Source organism: Dreissena polymorpha, chromosome 8, assembly GCF_020536995.1.
Source record: "Dreissena polymorpha isolate Duluth1 chromosome 8, UMN_Dpol_1.0, whole genome shotgun sequence".
Classification (NCBI taxonomy): domain Eukaryota; kingdom Metazoa; phylum Mollusca; class Bivalvia; order Myida; family Dreissenidae; genus Dreissena; species Dreissena polymorpha.
This window is the reverse complement of record NC_068362.1, coordinates 16,185,424-16,204,159: the sequence shown is the minus strand read 5'-3', so window position 1 is coordinate 16,204,159 and position 18,736 is coordinate 16,185,424. Positions and strand designations below refer to the sequence as shown.

Here is an 18,736-nt window from a genome sequence, read left to right as displayed (position 1 = left end):
CCTCCGAGAACCTATGGAAAAGCTGCGAGGCAATGAACAAAAGGCGCGAATTCCTGGGGGTCGCTGTGCTTAATGACCTCGTATATGCTGTCGGGGGATTTGATCTGATTCCCCGTTTTGGTAAATTTAGTTTAATAATTTGTCATTATACTCAATTCTAACATGTTCTCTGTATGTATTTTATAGTTAATGAATGAAAACTATATTTAATCCTTACTCAACTAGTCTTTCTACATCTACATAGTATAGTTCACACTAGTTTTGGTAACGTGTCCATGAATCATTAAACATTCAATATGACATCTTTATTCATAATTGTATGAGTATTGTCAGAGTGCTTAACACAATTTAAATCAAATATAGTAAGGTTTTCAATAAAATTTATATTGTTTTTATATGTAAAATATTCCACTAATATCTATTTTTGGTTCCAATGCATTATTTAGAAACAGTAATGCATGTGTGCGTTTAAGTGCATTCATTAAGCTTTAAATGCCCATGGAGCAGTATTCTTAAAATATCTCTCATAAATATTGCAGCCGTATGTCATAATACAGTTGATATCTTGCTTATTTAATTCCAATAATGAAATATGTGCCCTCTATTTCAGGCTATGTTTTCAACTCTGCTGAGTGTTATGATGTTCAGACGGGAGAGTGGTTTCAAATTGCCAACATGAGCACCAAGAGGCATTATGTGGCGATGGGAGTACTCAACGGTACATACTACACATAGCACAGGTGTAACATGTGAAAACAATGCTATGCGCTTATTCAAACAAGCGTTGTTAGGTAGGTATGTCAGATAGTCAGTCCATAGATCATCTCTTTTCTGTGCGATGTGTAGAGATGGTTTGAAATACTATAATTCAAAATTTATATGATGGTAATTTTTTTTTAAAGCTCGTCATATGGCCCTGTGTCATGCTTATACAAGTTTAAGGGCACAATTCAAGCTCAAACGTAAAAGTCATGTATTTGTCAAAATAGGCTAGTCAAAGCTCTTGTTTCCAGTGCTTTTGAGTAATTAATTTTTTCAATAACTTGGCAGAAATATTATCTTATATAGAATGTGTAAAGATGGCTTTCTTTAAGGTTAAGATCCTAGTTGAGATCAAAGGTGAAAATGCAGAACCAAATACCAAAGACTTAAACTGTGTCAAAAAATAATATGGGTAGTACCCAGGGTACTTTAGTGGGAGCTCTAGTTTGGTTTTAACTAAAGTTGATAAATTCTTTTGTTGTTGCAGGATTCGTCTATGCAGTGGGTGGGCATGATGGTCTTTCAGCTCTCAGCTCTGTAGAGCGCTACAACCCTGTAGATGATGTCTGGACCACAGTGTCTGAGATGTCGTGCAGGCGCAGTGCCGCTGGTGAGTTACTGGGCTGATATAGAAAAGCTGTTCAGGAAATACATAACTTTTAATTTTCACCTTTTGAATGTGTGTGCATATTTGCATGTATCTGTTGTCAATATTTTTTATTTAAAAATCATTGGCTCCTAAATCGCAAACTTGGTGCGAAAAGGTACCATGTGACATTGAAATTAGAAGGCACATGGTACCTTTTGCACAATTGTGTTGAAATAAAACTGCCTGGCAGAACTTCACAGAAATGCTCCTTGGGAAAACTTCGTTTAAGATTTGTAAAAAAAATATTGTTTGATAACTTAACCCTTTGAATTACATGATTTATATTGAGGTAAATAGTAAAAAGAATTTAAATAATCGTCTCATGAAACCTTTAGGCCAAGAATCACGAACCTCATTTATTCAGAGGTATTGTAGTGGACTTTAGGACTATACAATTATTTATCATACCACCGCATTGATATATGCCTGATATAATGTTGCCCTATATATTTTTTTAAATCATGGTCAACAGGAAGTTCTTATATCAGCCATGTGTGGAGGATGGTCATATTACTCAGAGTCAACTATTAAGAAATCATTTTTAGTAAAATCGAATCAGATTTTTTTTAAACAGTTTGATACTAAAATTATATATTTTAAACACAAAATGCAACACAATCAGCTAAAAAACATTTTTTACAAATAATAAGCGTGCGTGCTCATGACGTCATTATAAACACGTCAAATGACTTAAGTCATATTCTTTCCCACTAAAACTGCAGCTTTTTAGCAATTTTTCATTATTTCTTTAAAATTGGGGACGTAGAGGTATGATAAACAGAAAAACAGGTTACTACCTGATCTTTTTGTAATATATCAGGCTAGGCACGAATAAAATAACGGCTTGGTAAGCCTCGCCGTTATATTATTCTAAGCCTTGCCTGATATATTACAAAAAGATCAGGCAGTAACCTGTTTTTCTGTATATACCGGTCGTTTTAAAAGGGTGAATAAATTTTCCCCTGGGTTCATATCTGGCTAAGCCGAGAGGTGCACATGGTTTCCGTAGACCTGAATAGCCCAATGCTTTTAAATATTCTCTCCTCTGAAATCGTAAGTCCACATATCCCATATTTGAAGTGTGACATTTTCTTTTGGTCTTATAAAAAGTGTGTTCAAATTATTCCTTCATGGTCAACACTAGTACAAACTCGCTACATCATATAGTTAATACACTGATAACTCCTAACTAAATGGAAAGTAATAAACAGTGGTGAAGTATATAATGTCTATGTGTAGGTGTTGGAGTGATAGACGGGGTGCTGTATGCAGTAGGGGGTCGTGACGGACAACGGTACCTCAAATCTATAGAGATGTACAATCATGAGACCAACACTTGGACGCCACTGGCAGACATGCAAATATGTCGTGATGGTGCAGGTTTGTTTTATTATAAAGATCAAGAGAACAATGAGTGTCTGGTATAATTTTCGCAGTAGAGCTCTCACTGGATCACAAGTTGATTTGTTTATGTTTAGCCATTCCAAAAACCATTTTCACTTAGTCAGAATCAAATATTGGCTTAGGGCAATTCCCATATTTACATAGCCAGATCCCATATTCACTGAGTCAAGGTCCAATATTCACTGAGTCCAGGTGCCATAATTACTGAGTCCAGGTGCCATATTCACCGAGTCCAGGTGCCATATTCACTGAGTCAAGGTCCCATATTCTCTGAGTCAAGACCCCATATTCACTAAGTCCAGGTCCCATATTCACTGAGTTTAGGTTCCATATTCACTGAGTCCACTCCCAGGATTCACTGAGTCAAGGCCCCATATTCACTAAGTCCAATTCCCATATTAACTGAGTTCAGGTCCCATATTCGCTCAGTCTAGGTTCCAAATTCACTGAGTCCAGGGGCCATATTCACTGAGTCCAGGTGCCATATTCACTGAGTCCAGGTGCCATATTCACCGAGTCCAGGTCCCATATTTACTAAGTCCAGGCCTCATATTCACTTAGTCCAGGTCCCATATTCACTGAGTCAAGGCTCCATATTCACTAAGTCCAGGTCCCATAATCACTGAGTCCAGGCCCCATATTCACTAAGTCCAGGTCCCATATTTACTGAGTCCAGGTCCCATATTCACTAAGTCCAGGTCCCATAATCACTGAGTCCAGGCCTCATATTCTTGAGTTGAGGCCCCATATTCATTGAGTCCAGGTCCCATATTCACTAAGTCCAGGTCCCATATTCACTGAGTCCAGGCCCCATATTCGCTGAATGCAGGTCAATTCGCAGGTCAATTATCTATTGAGACCAGGTTTAATATTTATCGTGTCCAAATCCCATATTAACAGACTCCAGGTCCCATTTTCCACTTGATTGTCAATCACTAGAACCGTTTCCAGTGTATTTTTCCATCTATTTTACCTCTTGTGTATTAACCTGATTGTTGTTTTTACTGAAATAAATCATTATAGTAAATACTAAGCGATAAATAAATAAACACGGGCCATCAGTGACATGGACACATTCCCTTGACAACGTTTGGCTTCACGAACAATCAATGTAGAACAAACAGGAACTGTCTTTCCAACAACACATTAGCAGCTTTAATTCTGCTATGTCAAAATGTTGCAAACACCAGCGTGAACATAAAATATCAAAGATTATTGAAATTTTCAAATGAATGAAAGACAGAGACATTGTTTTGTTAGAGTTTAAAAACAACAAGTTATTGATTGTGTTTGTTTTTTATTAGATTGTGCTCTTCATACCAACTTAAGTACAAAATGGTCATTGTTGCATGCCTGTAATCAATTATTATCCCCCGCCATAGGCGGAGGGATATTGTTTTGGCGTTGTCCGTCCGTCTGGCACTTTTGTGTCTGGAGCCATATCTTGGAAGTGCTTTGGCGAGTTTCATTGAAAATTGGTATGAGTATATATATATGGATAAGAGGATGATGCATGCCAAATGGCATTGAACACCATCATTTAATAACGGAGTTATGGCCCTTTGTATCTTGAAAAAATGGCAATTTTGTGTCCGGAGCCATATCTTGAAAGTGCTTTGGCGAATTTCATTGAAACTTGGTATGAGTATATATATGAATAAGAGGATGATGTACGCCAAAGGGCATTGTACACCATCTGTTAATAACGGAGTTATGGCCCTTTGTATTATGAAATAATTCTTGTTAATATAAGCTTAGAGCTTTATCTTCATTAGCAGAGCCAAAGCCATGAAACTTGCCATGATAGTTGTTCTCAATCATCTGGGGGTGCTTCACATTTAACACCCATAATCCTAGGGGCTAAGGTCAAGGTCACACATTGAGGTCAAAGGTCACAATTTTGATGAATTATTCATTATTAAGTCATTCCTTTACTATGCATCAAGGGATTCTTTAATTACTGACCACAATTGTTCTCCATTATCTAGCTGGAATGTCAAATATAAGATCCAGGTTTCTAGGGTCATGGTCATAAGCACACAGAAAGGTTAAAATCACACATTTTGATTAAAAATGCCTTATTTGGTAAGGATTATACCATACTAAAATGGATTCTCAAAATGTCCTGATGTAATTGTTCTCAATTATCAGACAGTGGTCTGCATTTTATTGTCTGCAAACCCATCACATGTACAGATGAGTTTTAAAAATATTGACAAAAGGCACAACCATTCACTTATACCTTTTCTTTTAGTTCTACACCCATCCATAAACAAAATTTATTTGGAAGGGGATATCAATTCAACGAATTTGCTTGTTTTAATGGGTATGTGCAATTAGGTACTTATTGGAATGCATTTGAAGTGTGTAATTTTAAGCAAAAGCTGTAATTATGCCCCCTTTCGAAGAAGAGGGGGTATATTGTTTTGCACATGTCGTTCGGTTGGTTCGTCGGTCCGTCCGTCGGTCCGTCCACCAGATGGTTTCCAGATGATTACTCAAGAACGCTTAGGCCTAGGATCATGAAACTTCATAGGTACATTGATCATGACTGGCAGATGACCCCTATTGATTTTCAGGTCACTAGGTCAAAGGTCAGGGTCACATTGACTCGAAATAGTAAAATGGTTTCCGGATGATAACTCAAGAATGCTTAGGCCTAGGATCATGAAACTTCATAGGTACATTGATCATGACTGGCAGATGACCCCCTATTGATTTTCAGGTCACTAGGTCAAAGGTCAAGGTCACAGTGACTCAAAATAGTAAAATGGTTTCCGGATGATAACTGAAGAATGCTTACGCCTAGGATCATGAAACTTAATAGGTACATTGATCATGACTGGCAGATGACCCCTATTGATTTTCAGGTCACTAGGTCAAAGGTCCAGGTCACAGTGACTCGAAATAGTAAAATGGTTTCCGGATGATAACTCAAGAATGCTTACGCCTAGAATCATGAAACTTCATAGGTACATTGATCATGACTGGCAGATGACCCCTATTAATTTTCAGGTCACTAGGTCAAAGGTCAAGGTCACAGTGACTCGAAACAGTAAAATGGTTTCCTGATGATAACTCAAGAATAATTAGGCCTAGGATCATGAAACTTAAAAGGTTCATTGATCATGACTGGCAGATGACCCCTATTGATGTTCAGGTCACTAGGTCAAAGTCCAAGGTCACAGTGACAAAAAACGTATTCACACAATGGCTGCCACTACAACTGACAGCCCATATGGGGGGCATACATGTTTTACGAACAGCCCTTGTTTCTACCTGGATAAGCATGTTTTTGCAAAGTTTTATTATAGTTACCGGAATATATATTTTTTTAGGATTTTTTACTTATTGTATAACTGTTATTGGGTCATATTCCTGATGGCAAAATTTTCTTTTCCCCAAATCCAGCCTATCAATTGCCAATTTATCATTTTTTTATGTTTAGTTGTAGAGATTGTTAATCTAGAAATTAATAGTTTTGAAGGATCATACCACCAAAATGATGAGAAAAAGCTCTGCATGGTGGCTTTATATTTTGATCTTTGTTTATCACTCATTCACGTCTTCTGTTGTTTATATCTTTCAGGTGTGGTTTCACACAATGGATTGTTATATGTAGTGGGTGGCCGAGATAGTGGGTCTGCACTCAGCTCAGTTGAATGTTATGACCCTAAAAAAAACATGTGGACGTTGCTGCCTTCCAGCATGATGACAGCACGGGCCTATCCTGGAGTTGTGTTGATTGACAGACCTTCATATCTGAAACGACACCATACACACTTGCAAGCTGAGAACCAAGCTCAACTGTAGAAGTGTGTCCAGACAATCTAAGCCGCATCATACAATAACGGATCTTATGCCTTATTCGCCAAGATTTTTATGCCCCCGGATCGAAAAAAAAAAAATATTGTTTTTGGCATGCATGTGTATCTCATGGAGCTGCAAATTTTGAGTGGTGAAAGGGTCAAGGTCATCCTTCAAGGTTAAAAGCCAAAAAAAAATAATCCAAAACTTTAACCTTCTTTATAACTTTTGCAATATTGAACGTAGCAACTTGATATTTGGCATGCATGTGTATCTCATGGAGCTGCACATTTTGAGTGGTGAAAGGTCACTCATTAGTAATGCTTTCTTCAAAGCTTACATAAATGCTAGGATGATGTCTTTGAGCACCATCACCAGACCCACGTCAAGAGATCACAGTTTGACCTTGATATTGACACAATGATTTCTTTTGAAGTTGGCGGGTTCAGAAGGCCCATGGTCTTTGTTGACCAAATAAAACAGGTTTCGTCTAAAATAAGAAATGCTTTATACAGGGCTTCCATACTTGCATGGATGATGTTTTTGAACATTGTCAACATACTTACATTACCTGCCATCGTTTTGACCTTGACCTAATTTTGGAATAAAACTTATTCCGATGGACCAATTTATCAATAAACTGACGCTTCCACTGGGGACAGGAGTGTTTATAGAATGCAGCATGATGTTTATTTAATTGTTTCCAAAACTGTGTAAAAAATACACATAAGGCATACACAAGATTTATACAATAGACTTCAGAAAAATTCTTACTGTAATTTTCAATGTAATTACATCTTTGTTGTGTTTATTATAGAAGATTGTATTATGTTATAGAGTTTTTTCTTGCAAAACTGTTGTTTTTTCTTTTTTCAGTTATTGAAGCAAATAGCTTTTCTTGGCTTTAGATATTTCTTCTCGGTTATGATGATGATACTTTTAAATTTGTAAAAGACGTGTGTATTTTTTACCTCAATTAGACAAATTTTACATCCTTGTAGGTAAATTACGGTAAATCTGTTATCTTTATTGCTTGAGATATTTTCATGATTATGACGATTTTCTCATAATTATTAACGGTAATATTTTCATAAGAATGTTGAGTTGTTATTTTGATGTAGTATTGGTGCATTTAAATATGATGCTTATTAAAGAATATCATTTCTGTAATTTGCCTTATTAGCTCTGCTGTTTTCGTAGAAAACCCGAGGTATTGTCATAGCCAGCTCGTCGTCCGCCGTGCGCGTCGTGCTAAAACCTTATCATTTTGTCAAGGTTTTGAACATTGGCTCTAAAATCAAAGTGCTTCAACCTACAACTTTGAAACTGCATATGTAGCTGCACCTTGATTAGTTCTACATGCCACACCTTTTTTTGGGTCACTAGGTCAAAGGTCAAGATCATTTACTCAAAACTGCACCCGCAGCCGAGCGTGGCACCCGTTATTTGGTGCTGTTGTTATTATTCATTTGATACCTTATCAAGCTGTTTTAAGCTGTTATTATGTCTAACTATGTGCCTAAATACTCAATACAAATAAGGGACTTTGCAGAATGCTGGCGTTTGAAAACCATTTTACGCGTTTTTTCGTTTTTGTCTGCCTTTAATGACAAACAGCACCGTTGTGTTATAACAACTTTGTGAACAGTGGGCTTTGGGCACAATGAACTGTGTTCAACTTTGCCTCTAACATATTTATTTGAACAATACTCTCCCTGGCGCAAAAAAACATAAATTATTGTGCCAGAGTTAACTAGTACAAAATATTATCTGGGAGATATTGCCGATGCAGACCCCCATACTCCACAATCACCCAAAAATTCACCGTGTTTTTTTAATCTATTATATAGATTTTAGTTGTTTCAATTTTTAAGTAGACATTTTCTTTAAGCCAGCGAGAATGCACTTAGCAACCGAAGTTTTTTCTATCAGCAAATGGATAACAGATTCAGTGTCCATAAACGCTCCATTTAAATGTCCACTAATTGATTCATCATAAGTACATTAGTGTGATCATAAGCATTATCATCATCAACAGCATTATCCTAAGCAGCTGCAGCAGCAAAGACATAATAATCATGATCATCATCATTATCGTCATCATTATTATCATCCGAATGGTTATTTACAACAGATAAGTCAATTTCTGCAACCAAGTCATCATCATTTTTAGCAGCAGCATAATCATTTGCGTTTATGCCGACCTTTTCACCCCCCCCCTCCTCATCATCATCATAATAATCATCATCACCATCATCATTGTCATCAATGTCAAGTGTTTTTTCATCGATATTTTTGAAATGTATGTACATCATCATATCATTATAATAAGAATAATCATCAACAACAACAATTATTTACAACAGAAGAGTCAAAATCCGAGAACAAATGATCATCATTAGCAGCAGCAGCACCACCATGTTTTGTCATCATCATTTGCACATGTTGGTGCGCAGAGCGCCACATCCTGTTTTGGTAGCTTGCCGACGTTTACAGTTGATTTTGCGTGATTTTGATGGCATTCGGTGTCATTTGCATCATAATTGTCAATGTCAAGCGGACTATACTTGTTGTTTGAACAGATCGGCGGTGCTACAGCCGGTTGTAAGCTATGGTAACGATTGAATTCTGCCATTGATAGGACCTCCTCAGTGTTTACATTTTCTACCATCGGCACGATATGCTTGGGGTCCCATGTTGCTGTTTGATGTTTGTGGCTTTGTGAGAGAGCCAAACTGGTCCACATCGATGTGATGGTACCCCTTTTTGGGTCCGCCTGTTGTGGTCTTAGGTACGTATTTGTCACCGCCTAACTGTAATTGTTGCTACCGTTCGCCATAGGAATCAATACTTTGATGGGAAGATTCAGCAGTCTTGCCAGTGCTATGAACATGGATGGTAAGGATCCAGGCTTGGCGCAGCTGATACAGTCCTTGTCGAATGGAGGGCGTATTACGGTGAGGCGCTTAAATTGTGATTGACGCATGATGTCAAACTTGTTCAGAACCATTTCAACGCAGCAACGATATCTGAATTCTGTTGAGCGAGATCCGTCATCGGCTAAAAGTGTCGATACTGAATTGAACGGACAATCCCGTCTAGAGAACTGTGGAGTTCTGCTTTGTCAGTACAGTGTAAATGAACAGCCACTGTTTCGCCGACAACATCCCGCTTGCGATGTTGGATAACGTTTTGAATAGTGGTTTGGATTTTGAAATATTTAATGTACAATCTTTCTTGCTCCACATACTTTGTCAATAAGTGGCCACTCTTGTTTGCGCGGCTTGACGCAGACTTTCGTAACCCATCCATTAGTCGAACGTTCCAACGTCGTGGGTGCGAAAACGGGTACAGATGTAGCAACGCGGAATAGAGCTACGGTGTTTTTGAGTGGCAGAGTCAATTTTCTTACACGGAAAGTAATTCAATGAGTTGCAGGTCTGAAAAGACCGCAAATGATATAAATTATCATATTTTAATCATTATTTATTTGAGCCATTGTATTAATTTGTTTTTAGCAAATCATAATTCGTAACATACATTTTTTTCTTTCAATTAAACTTTGTTACTTTGAAACATTCATAAAAAAAATAAAACCGAAGAATAAATTTAAATTGCACGTTTGAATATAAATTAACTAATATTTTATTGACACGTAAACTGTTTCTTGTTATATCTATACTGCATATATAAATAGGACTACACTTTTCAATTTTTACAATGTGATATTTCGTACTATAGAAAATTAAATATAGGCTTCAGTCTTTGTTACTTTGTGTTTTCAGTGTCTTTAATGTTTTATAATATTTATTATCTACCAATGACTATAGTGTGTGTATTGTTAACTTGCGAACACCATGAATTGTTTCACCGTAACAATAGAGTTTAAGATATGCCATAAACCTGTTATTATTAAACCCGATTGTGGTTTAATTCTGGCGCTAAATAATCAGTACGCGAACGGATATCGTAATTATTTAAAATTTTCAGACACTGACAAATAATAAGAAATTTCGTGTCTGAAAATTAAGATGCTAAAAAATACACCCAAAATACAGTATCCAAAACTTTAGAGACACTAACAACAAACCTAATGCACTGGATTGTGCCGTACTCCTTTGCATTTCGTCATTTAGTAATAATAGCTTGTAGACAACATTGTTAAGTTTTAATAACTTAAAGATATGTTCTCAATGAATTAAAAATAAGTTGACCTTGTTTAACCGACAGAAAATCCAAAGATGTACTTTGAAAACAGAGTACAATGGTTATCATTTGGTAAATTGTAGAAAGAATATTTAATGTGCACCTAAACAAAATGTGGAGATTTTGATTTCATTGTCTTTAAAGCATAAGAATATAGCACAGTTAAATGTGCGCCAATTTGTCACACTGCTAAAGAGGAGCATGAAGCTGTCCATCGCAATCGATGTTTCGTCGCTTGAAGTGTCTGTCTGTCTGTCTGTCTGTCGATCTGTCTTTTTCGGTCTGTCAATCAGTATCTCTGTCTGTCTTGTCCGTCGGTTTGTCAGTTTTTGGGGTTATCTGATCGTCTTTCGGTTAATCTGTCTGTGTCCCGGTTTTATGTCACTCGATTTTTCTGTCTATAATCAGTCTGTGAGCCTACCGTCTCTCGGTCTTTCTGTCTGTCTGTCGGATTGACTTGACTTCTCTGGGTCTGTCTGTCTGTTTATCAGTCTTTATGTCAGTCGACCGGACAGTCTGTGTCTATTATTCGTTGTCTGCCTGTCCGTCTCTCTTCTTGTCCGTCTCTCTGTATCTCCAGTCGATTCCTATGTCTATAATAGCCAGCTGTCAGTCTCACTGTATTTCGGTATGTACGTCTCTCTGTCTATCTGTTGGTTAATATGTCAGTCCCTCTGTCTGTATCTGTTTATCTTTCGTCTCTTGGTCTGTCCGTCTTTCGATCTATCTTACTCTTTGTCTTTCGGTCGGTTTCTGTCGGTATCTTGCTCGGTCTGTTTGAGTCTTTCTGTTCGTCTGTCTTTCAATTGTCTGTCTCTTCGTCTGCCTGTTTGTATCTATCTGTTTGTCGATTTCTCTGCATTTCGGTCTGTTTCTCTGTCTTTCTGTGTGTACGTCTCTCGGTTGGTCTGTGCGTCTCTTGCTAAGTCTGTCTGTCGGTCTATCTGACGATCTTTTTCCCGTCTTTTAGACTGTCGGTCCGTATTTCGGGCCGTATGTCCATCACTTGTTTGTCTTTCCGTCTCTCGTATTTCTGTCCGTCTCTTTGTCTATTTTTTCGTTTCACGGTATCTCTTTTTTTCTTTCCGTCTCTTTGTCTGACCGTCTGTTCTTCTGTCGGCCTGTCGTTCTGTCTGTTAATCAATCTGTCTGTCTATCTATCAATCTGTTTGTATGGCTATCCATCGGTCTGTATGAGTGTCCGTCTGTAAATCGGCCTGTCTTTGCGTCTCTCGGTCTGTCTGCTTGTCCATTTCATGGTCCGTATTTCCGTGTGTCCGTCTTTCTGATATTTCGGACTACTAGTATCTGGCCGTAAGAATCTCATTGTGTCTGTCTGTATGTCCGCCTGTCCGTCTGCCTGTGCCTGTCCCGCTGTCTATACCTTTAGCTACAGGGTATTTATGTTTGCATGTCCGACTCATGGTCGATCGAATATATTCACGATAATTCTGAATTATTTATTTTATGTATAGAGGTTTTATTTGTTTTGTTATGTGAGATTTTATTTTATCCCACTTTTACGGGAAGCGGACAACGACAACGAGCGAGGCATGGTATTGTAATGCGCATGGGGGGTTAGAGGGTCAGGGTTAGGGGTCGGGTTTGGGTTAGGGTTAGCCTTAACCCATACCTTAACCCTAACCCGACACCTAACCCTAACCTAACTATAACCCAGGGTTATCTCCCATATACCATGCCTCGCTCGTTGTAATTGTCCCCTTCCCCACTTTTACAGCGAATTCGGTTGATTAAAGCCCCGTTGATTAAATTTCTGTTATAAACCACGGCATGACATTATAAATCCCGCAAAATTATCTATTTAAACTAATTGTGTAAATAAAAAGGTGTACTGAATAAAAATTGTGATAAATTGAATAATAGATTAGTGCTGTTTTTTGTTGTAGATTTTGGTATATTTAAAATATATATGTATCGAGACTTACGGGATTTTACCAAAATCTATCTGAATAACACCAAACTTAATTATTAAAAGTAACATTAAGTTAACATTAAGATATTACATATCAAAAAGAACGTAAATAATGTATTTTATTACTTAATTTATCATATATATCAACAATCATATAAAGATAATGCAAACATTTGTGCATCGATATAGAAGCTACAGTTGCACTATTTAAAAATAGTATTTCAATAATAATTATTTATAACTTATATACAACAGGTACACGTGTCGATACATACATTCGTAAGTTATAATATATGCATTTAAAAATAATTAGAAAAATGTTGAAAGTGTATTTCATGATGAACAATACAACATATTCACGTCCCTTTACTTTGTCATAATCTAAGAATGTGTGAATATTACAACGTAAAATTACTTATACAAATATATTCAAGTTTTAATCTCTTTTACTTTTTATGCCCCCGGTAGGGTGGCATATAGCAGTTGAACTGTCCGTCAGTCAGTATGTCAGTATATGTGTATGTCAGTCTGTCCGTCCGTCCGTCCGTCCGAAAAAAACTTTAACATTGGCCATAACTTTTTCACTATTGAAGAAAGCAACTTGATATTTGGCATGCATGTGTATCTCATAGAGCTGAACATTTTGAGTGGTGAAAGGTCAAGGTGATGGTCATCCTTCAAGGTCAAATGTCAAATATATTGCGTTTGTCCGTCCGAAAACTTTAACATTGGCCATAACTTTTTCAATATTGAAGATAGCAACTTGATATTTGGCATGCATGTGTATCTCATGAAGCTGCACATTTTGAGTGGTGGAAGTTCAAGGTCAAGGTCATCCTTCAAGGTCAAGGTCATCCTTCAAGGTCAAAGGTAAAAAAACAAACTTTTTTTTTCAAAACGGCGTTCTCATGAAGCTGCACATTTTGATTGGTGGAAGTTCAAGGGCAATGGTAAAAAAAAATCAAAGCGGCGCAATAGGGGGCATTGTGTTTCTGACGAACACATCTCTTGTTAATCATACGTATAATGCTTAAGTTCAACCGATATATTTAATTTTTTAGTTGTATTTTGGCGAATGTACTCTAACGGGGCTTCAAGACGGTGTCTTACGATGTCGATAACATTTATTGAAATTACATATTTGGGGCAGGCTTGATTTTGGAGTTTTAGTACTTTGATTGAGTTGTTTGCCTTGGACCATACGTGTGGTTACTGTGTTTAACCAGGTGTATTACTTGACCCCAGGTCACTTCCTATTCCCACCAAATTAGAAGCGTTTCATTGGTCTAGGGAGGAGTTGAAAAGAAGACTTGACTTGGTCTACATGTATAGATGATTGTTAACTTTTTAAACTTAGATTTGTGTGATATATATGATATTCTGATATATTTGGATACGCGACTGATATATATTACATGAGAATTAGTATTGTTAATATATATTTTCAGGATGAATATATAACACACACTTTTACCGCAAATCGATTCAAACTCTAATCCTGATATTCTTGTTAGCGAATTTTTTAACAATTTAAATTCAAAAGGAGAACCATATTTTAAGCACATTGTTAAAACCTGAACATAAAGGATTTATTGACTCTGATAAAAATAAGCAACACAATGGTTTAACGAAGAGTGTTAAAACAAACAATACCAATGTACAAGACACTTATACGATTACAATCTAAATAAAAATGGACATACACGCGAGCAATTTCCTTATTCGGATTGAACAAAGAATAAGGAACTGGTTGCTTATTCCTTATTCAGACCGAATAAGGAACTATGTTATCATTAAATAAAACCAAGTAGAAATGAACTGCAATTAACATTTTTACACCAGACATACATTAACAATAATTTTCGTTGAGTTTTAATCGTCTCGTTAGTTTATTTTGATTTATAATTTATAAAAAGAACATTCCAGTTTCTTATTCGATTTGAATAATGAATAAGGAACCAGTTCCTTATTCCTTATTCAAACTGAATATGGAACTGGATTAGCATTACTGAAAACATAGTAGAAATGTATTGCAATTAGTATTTAACATATACAACCAATATATAAACAAGGGCTGTTTGTAAAACATGCATGCCTCCCATATGGGCTGTCAGTTGTAGTGGCAGCCATTGTGTGAATACCTTTTTTGTGACCTGAAAATCAATAGGTGTCATTTGCCAGTCATGATCAATGTACCCATGAAGTTTCATGATCCTAGGCGTAAGCATTCTTGAGTTATCATCCGGAAACCATTTTACTATTTCGAGCCACTGTGACCTTGACCTTTGACCTAGTGACCTGAAAATCAATAAGGGTCATCTGCCAGTCATGATCAATGTACCTATGAAGTTTCATGATCCTAGGCGTAAGCATTGTTGAGTTATCATCCGGAAACCATTTTAATATTTTGAATCACTGTGACCTTGACCTTTGACCTAGTGACATGAAAATGAATAGGGGTCACCTGCCAGTCATGATCAATGTACCCATGAAATTTCATGATCCTAGGCGAAAGCATTATTGAGTTATCATCCAGAAACCATTTTACTATTTCGAGTCACTGTGACCTTGACCATTGACCTAGTGAACTGAAAATTAATAGGGGTCATCTGCCAGTCATGATCAATATACCTATGAAATTTCATGATCCTAGGCGTAAGCATTCTTGAGTTATCATCCGGAAACCATTTTACTATTTCGAGTCACTGTGACCTTGACCTTTGACCTAGTGACATGAAAATCAATAGAGGTCATCTGCCAGTCATGATCAATGTACCAATGAAGTTTCATGATCCTTGGCCTAAGCGTTCTTGAGTTATCATCCGGAAACCATCTGGTGGACGGACCAACCGACCGACCGACGGACCGACCGACCGACCGACATGTGCAAAACAATTTACCCCCTCTTCTTCGAAGGGGGGCATAATAATATGTTCATTTATATGTGGTTAACTTTGGATCAATTCCATTGATGTTTAAGTAAGATTACAGTTCTTTATTCGGCTTCAATACGGAATAAAGAACTGGTTCCTTATTCCTTATTCAGCCGCGAATAAGGAACTGGATTATAAATAAAAACTAATATGTTTAAATGTACACGATTGCACTTTTATATTACATACATGTAAAATAATAGTATATGCTTTAGGTTTTGTTGATGTGAAATGAGTAATTAAATAAGAAAATATCGGTTCGGTTTTAACCAGAAATCCTATGCAAGCGCGAAGAAGAAACATGAATATGTAACGTAATACATAAAGTAAATGTAATCGAGTTATTATGTTTTGATTAACTTCAGAAATGTTTATAATATTTTTCTTTAAAACCCCGTACAAAATTTGTTACGCGTGAATAATGACCAAAGAACAGTTCCTTATTCCTTATTCGAATAAGGAACTAGGAAATAGGAACCAACTTACTTTCCATGTAAAAGTCTTACCCTTAAAAGGTAAATTAGGATTTAATTACCAAGATTGTACTGGATAAAGAAAATGGGGAAAAATACTTTTGAACCGTGATATCGGAAAGTCAAACTATGGGCGCCCTAGTAGCAGATTCAAAGCAGTAAAGGGTCTTCCGCACCAAGGACGGTTTGGGTCTAGACCAAACAAGTCCTTTACGAAATTACTTCGCAAGAGCTTGTACCAATCATCCTCATGAAAGTGATGCATCAGTGCGAAATATGTATCAGGAAAGTTCAGCAACATAAAAGTATTGACTATTGATGAGCCTGTATATATATATATATATATATATCAAGGATTTACAAAAGCGGCGGATGCGTTTTCAGAGCAAGGATCTTTAAATGCACAGAAAGCTTTGTGTTAGTATAAAATTCTGTTTCTGTCCTTACGTGGTCAGTTTTCGTTAGCGACTTTGACAATGCCCTTACTAAGAAGATGAATTGTTCATGCGGAGGTGAGAGATAGTCTCAGATCGAGCACTGTTGTTTTTTTCGAGACAGGCACGCATCAGCAAGTCCTATATACCAGCTCTGAAGGGCTACTTTACAATAAACCCACACTTTTTGTCGGCGCCGGTCCTGACACGTTTTAACAGGGTTCTTACCACGCCTGGTCTGGAGAGTTTTATAGACAGAATCTCTTCCTCTGCCTAGAGCATGCTAATTGGGAAATCGGGCAGGACTGTTATTGCTTCCTAAAGGGCTAAATTCTGGATAGCGTAAAATTCATGAGTGCCTTTGGTATTGCACAGTAATATATTACGGCGCCATAATTGAGTAGGGACATGTAGCGGTGTAAGAAAAGAATATTTGCTTTCCTCATTATACGCATTGCTTTATAAAAAGGAAGTTAAATTCATGTGCGTCAAGTGTCGTCCCAGGTGAGCCTGTTATAAGAAGTATCTTCTTAGCAAAACATCCAGTTTAGGCAGAAAATGTCTCGCCTGATTCGCCTGTGCAGACTTCACAGGCTCATCTGAGACGACAGTTTACGAACATGCATTTCATCTAGTTTCCTCAGAGCGCGATTTATATAGGCTCATCTTAGCATTTAAACGAAATTAAACCTTTACCACTTAGATATGACACATTTGTAGTCCCTCCGAAACATAATTAAAGACTTTGTTTACTATATTCAAGTTTTAAAGGCTTCATTTCCAACCTTTAGATACGGATGAGCAGCAAACAGCATAAACCTGAACAGACTGCGAATAACTAGCAGGCTGTTCAGGTTTTATTCTGGTTGCTCATTTGCATTTTCATTTTACGTCTGAGTGGGAAAGGGTTGAGATCCTTTTTCGCACCTTCCTACCAAATATTTGGTATGTACGTGAAGATAAGTTTCTTATCTTTTAGCTTTCTTCACAATTTCAATATTGAAAACAACAACAATATAAGCCGTATAAGGGAAATCTCCTTTTCCCCTTGGCAGCCGTTACTTTAAACGGATTGGAACCATTTTCACACTCGGCTGACAAATCATAAAGGCATATGGTCCAGTATTTTTTTCGAGTCAATTATTTTTCGATTGTATTGCATAATTTGTATCCATGTGGAAAAAATGGGCTAGTTGATTTTTTTGAAATATAATTAAAAAAGGTAAGTAGTAAAAATGCCAAGAAAAATCAAGAAAAATATCAAGTGTACAGAGCTCTATCATACTTCCTATATAGATATGCCTTCTGATTTGTTGATCAAATATGCCGCTACTATCTGAGCCAATTGATAAAATGTTTTACTCAAGATGAGTCTCTATATTGAATAGTATTGGCTTTGTTTTCAAGAAAATGAATTGTTTGTTTCACGGCAAAGTGAACTTTTTCAATTGCCATTGACTCAGTTAAGCACCATTTGTCTGACCCATAATTAAAAATATAAAAAAACAACAATCTGATCAAACAGCTCTTATTTGGTATGTATCGAAATAGTTTGGTAATTTATTAAATATGAGTTTTGATTTAAAACAGCCTTTGAGGCTTGACCTGCAAGTGTTTCAATGGTGTTTGCAAAAGACCCTCCTGAAGTGAATACAATTCCTAAGTATGTAAATGATTTAACTATTTATAATGCTTGGTCTTTGTATATAAACTAAATATCCCTTCTTAGTTGTCCCCCTTTCTTGAAAACTATAACCTTTGTTTTATTTGTGTTTACACATAATTTTCACCTATCACACTATTCCTCTCACAAAGACAAACCTTTTATTAGTTCTTCCTCAATTCCTGCAACAATAATGTCATATGCATATAAAAACAAAAATATTTTAGCATACCAATATCTATTCCTTTAAAACCATTTATCATATAATGTTCTTTTAAATAGAAAACAGGAATGATTCTCCTTGTCTCACTCCTAAAACAGGAAAAATCTTAAAAGAATCAGTATTTCAAGGTCCGATATATTATTTTATGATATTGACGGCACATGTTTTAGATATGTTTTAATGATCGCATAGGAACTTTAAAATTTCGAGTTTGGCTTGGATTATTCATTTATATTGAAATGATATTTT

At 36.6% G+C, this 18,736-nt stretch overlaps 1 protein-coding gene across 5 annotated transcripts in view; it reads left to right on the top strand.

Annotated features, from left to right (window-relative positions):
* The window catches only part of LOC127841387 (kelch-like protein 3), a 94,695-nt gene extending 86,405 nt beyond the window's left edge, over window positions 1-8,290 (top strand). For all 5 annotated transcript variants that reach the window (XM_052370199.1, XM_052370197.1, XM_052370201.1 and 2 more), the window contains 5 exons: window positions 1-120; window positions 611-718; window positions 1,250-1,372; window positions 2,651-2,791; window positions 6,405-8,290. The exon at window positions 1-120 is cut by the window's left edge and continues 87 nt beyond it. In XM_052370199.1, the coding sequence (XP_052226159.1) occupies window positions 1-120; window positions 611-718; window positions 1,250-1,372; window positions 2,651-2,791; window positions 6,405-6,628 (716 nt within the window). In that variant the 3' untranslated portion in view covers window positions 6,629-8,290. The remainder of the gene's footprint in view (window positions 121-610; window positions 719-1,249; window positions 1,373-2,650; window positions 2,792-6,404) is intronic.
* The last annotated feature ends 10,446 nt before the right edge of the window (window positions 8,291-18,736 follow it).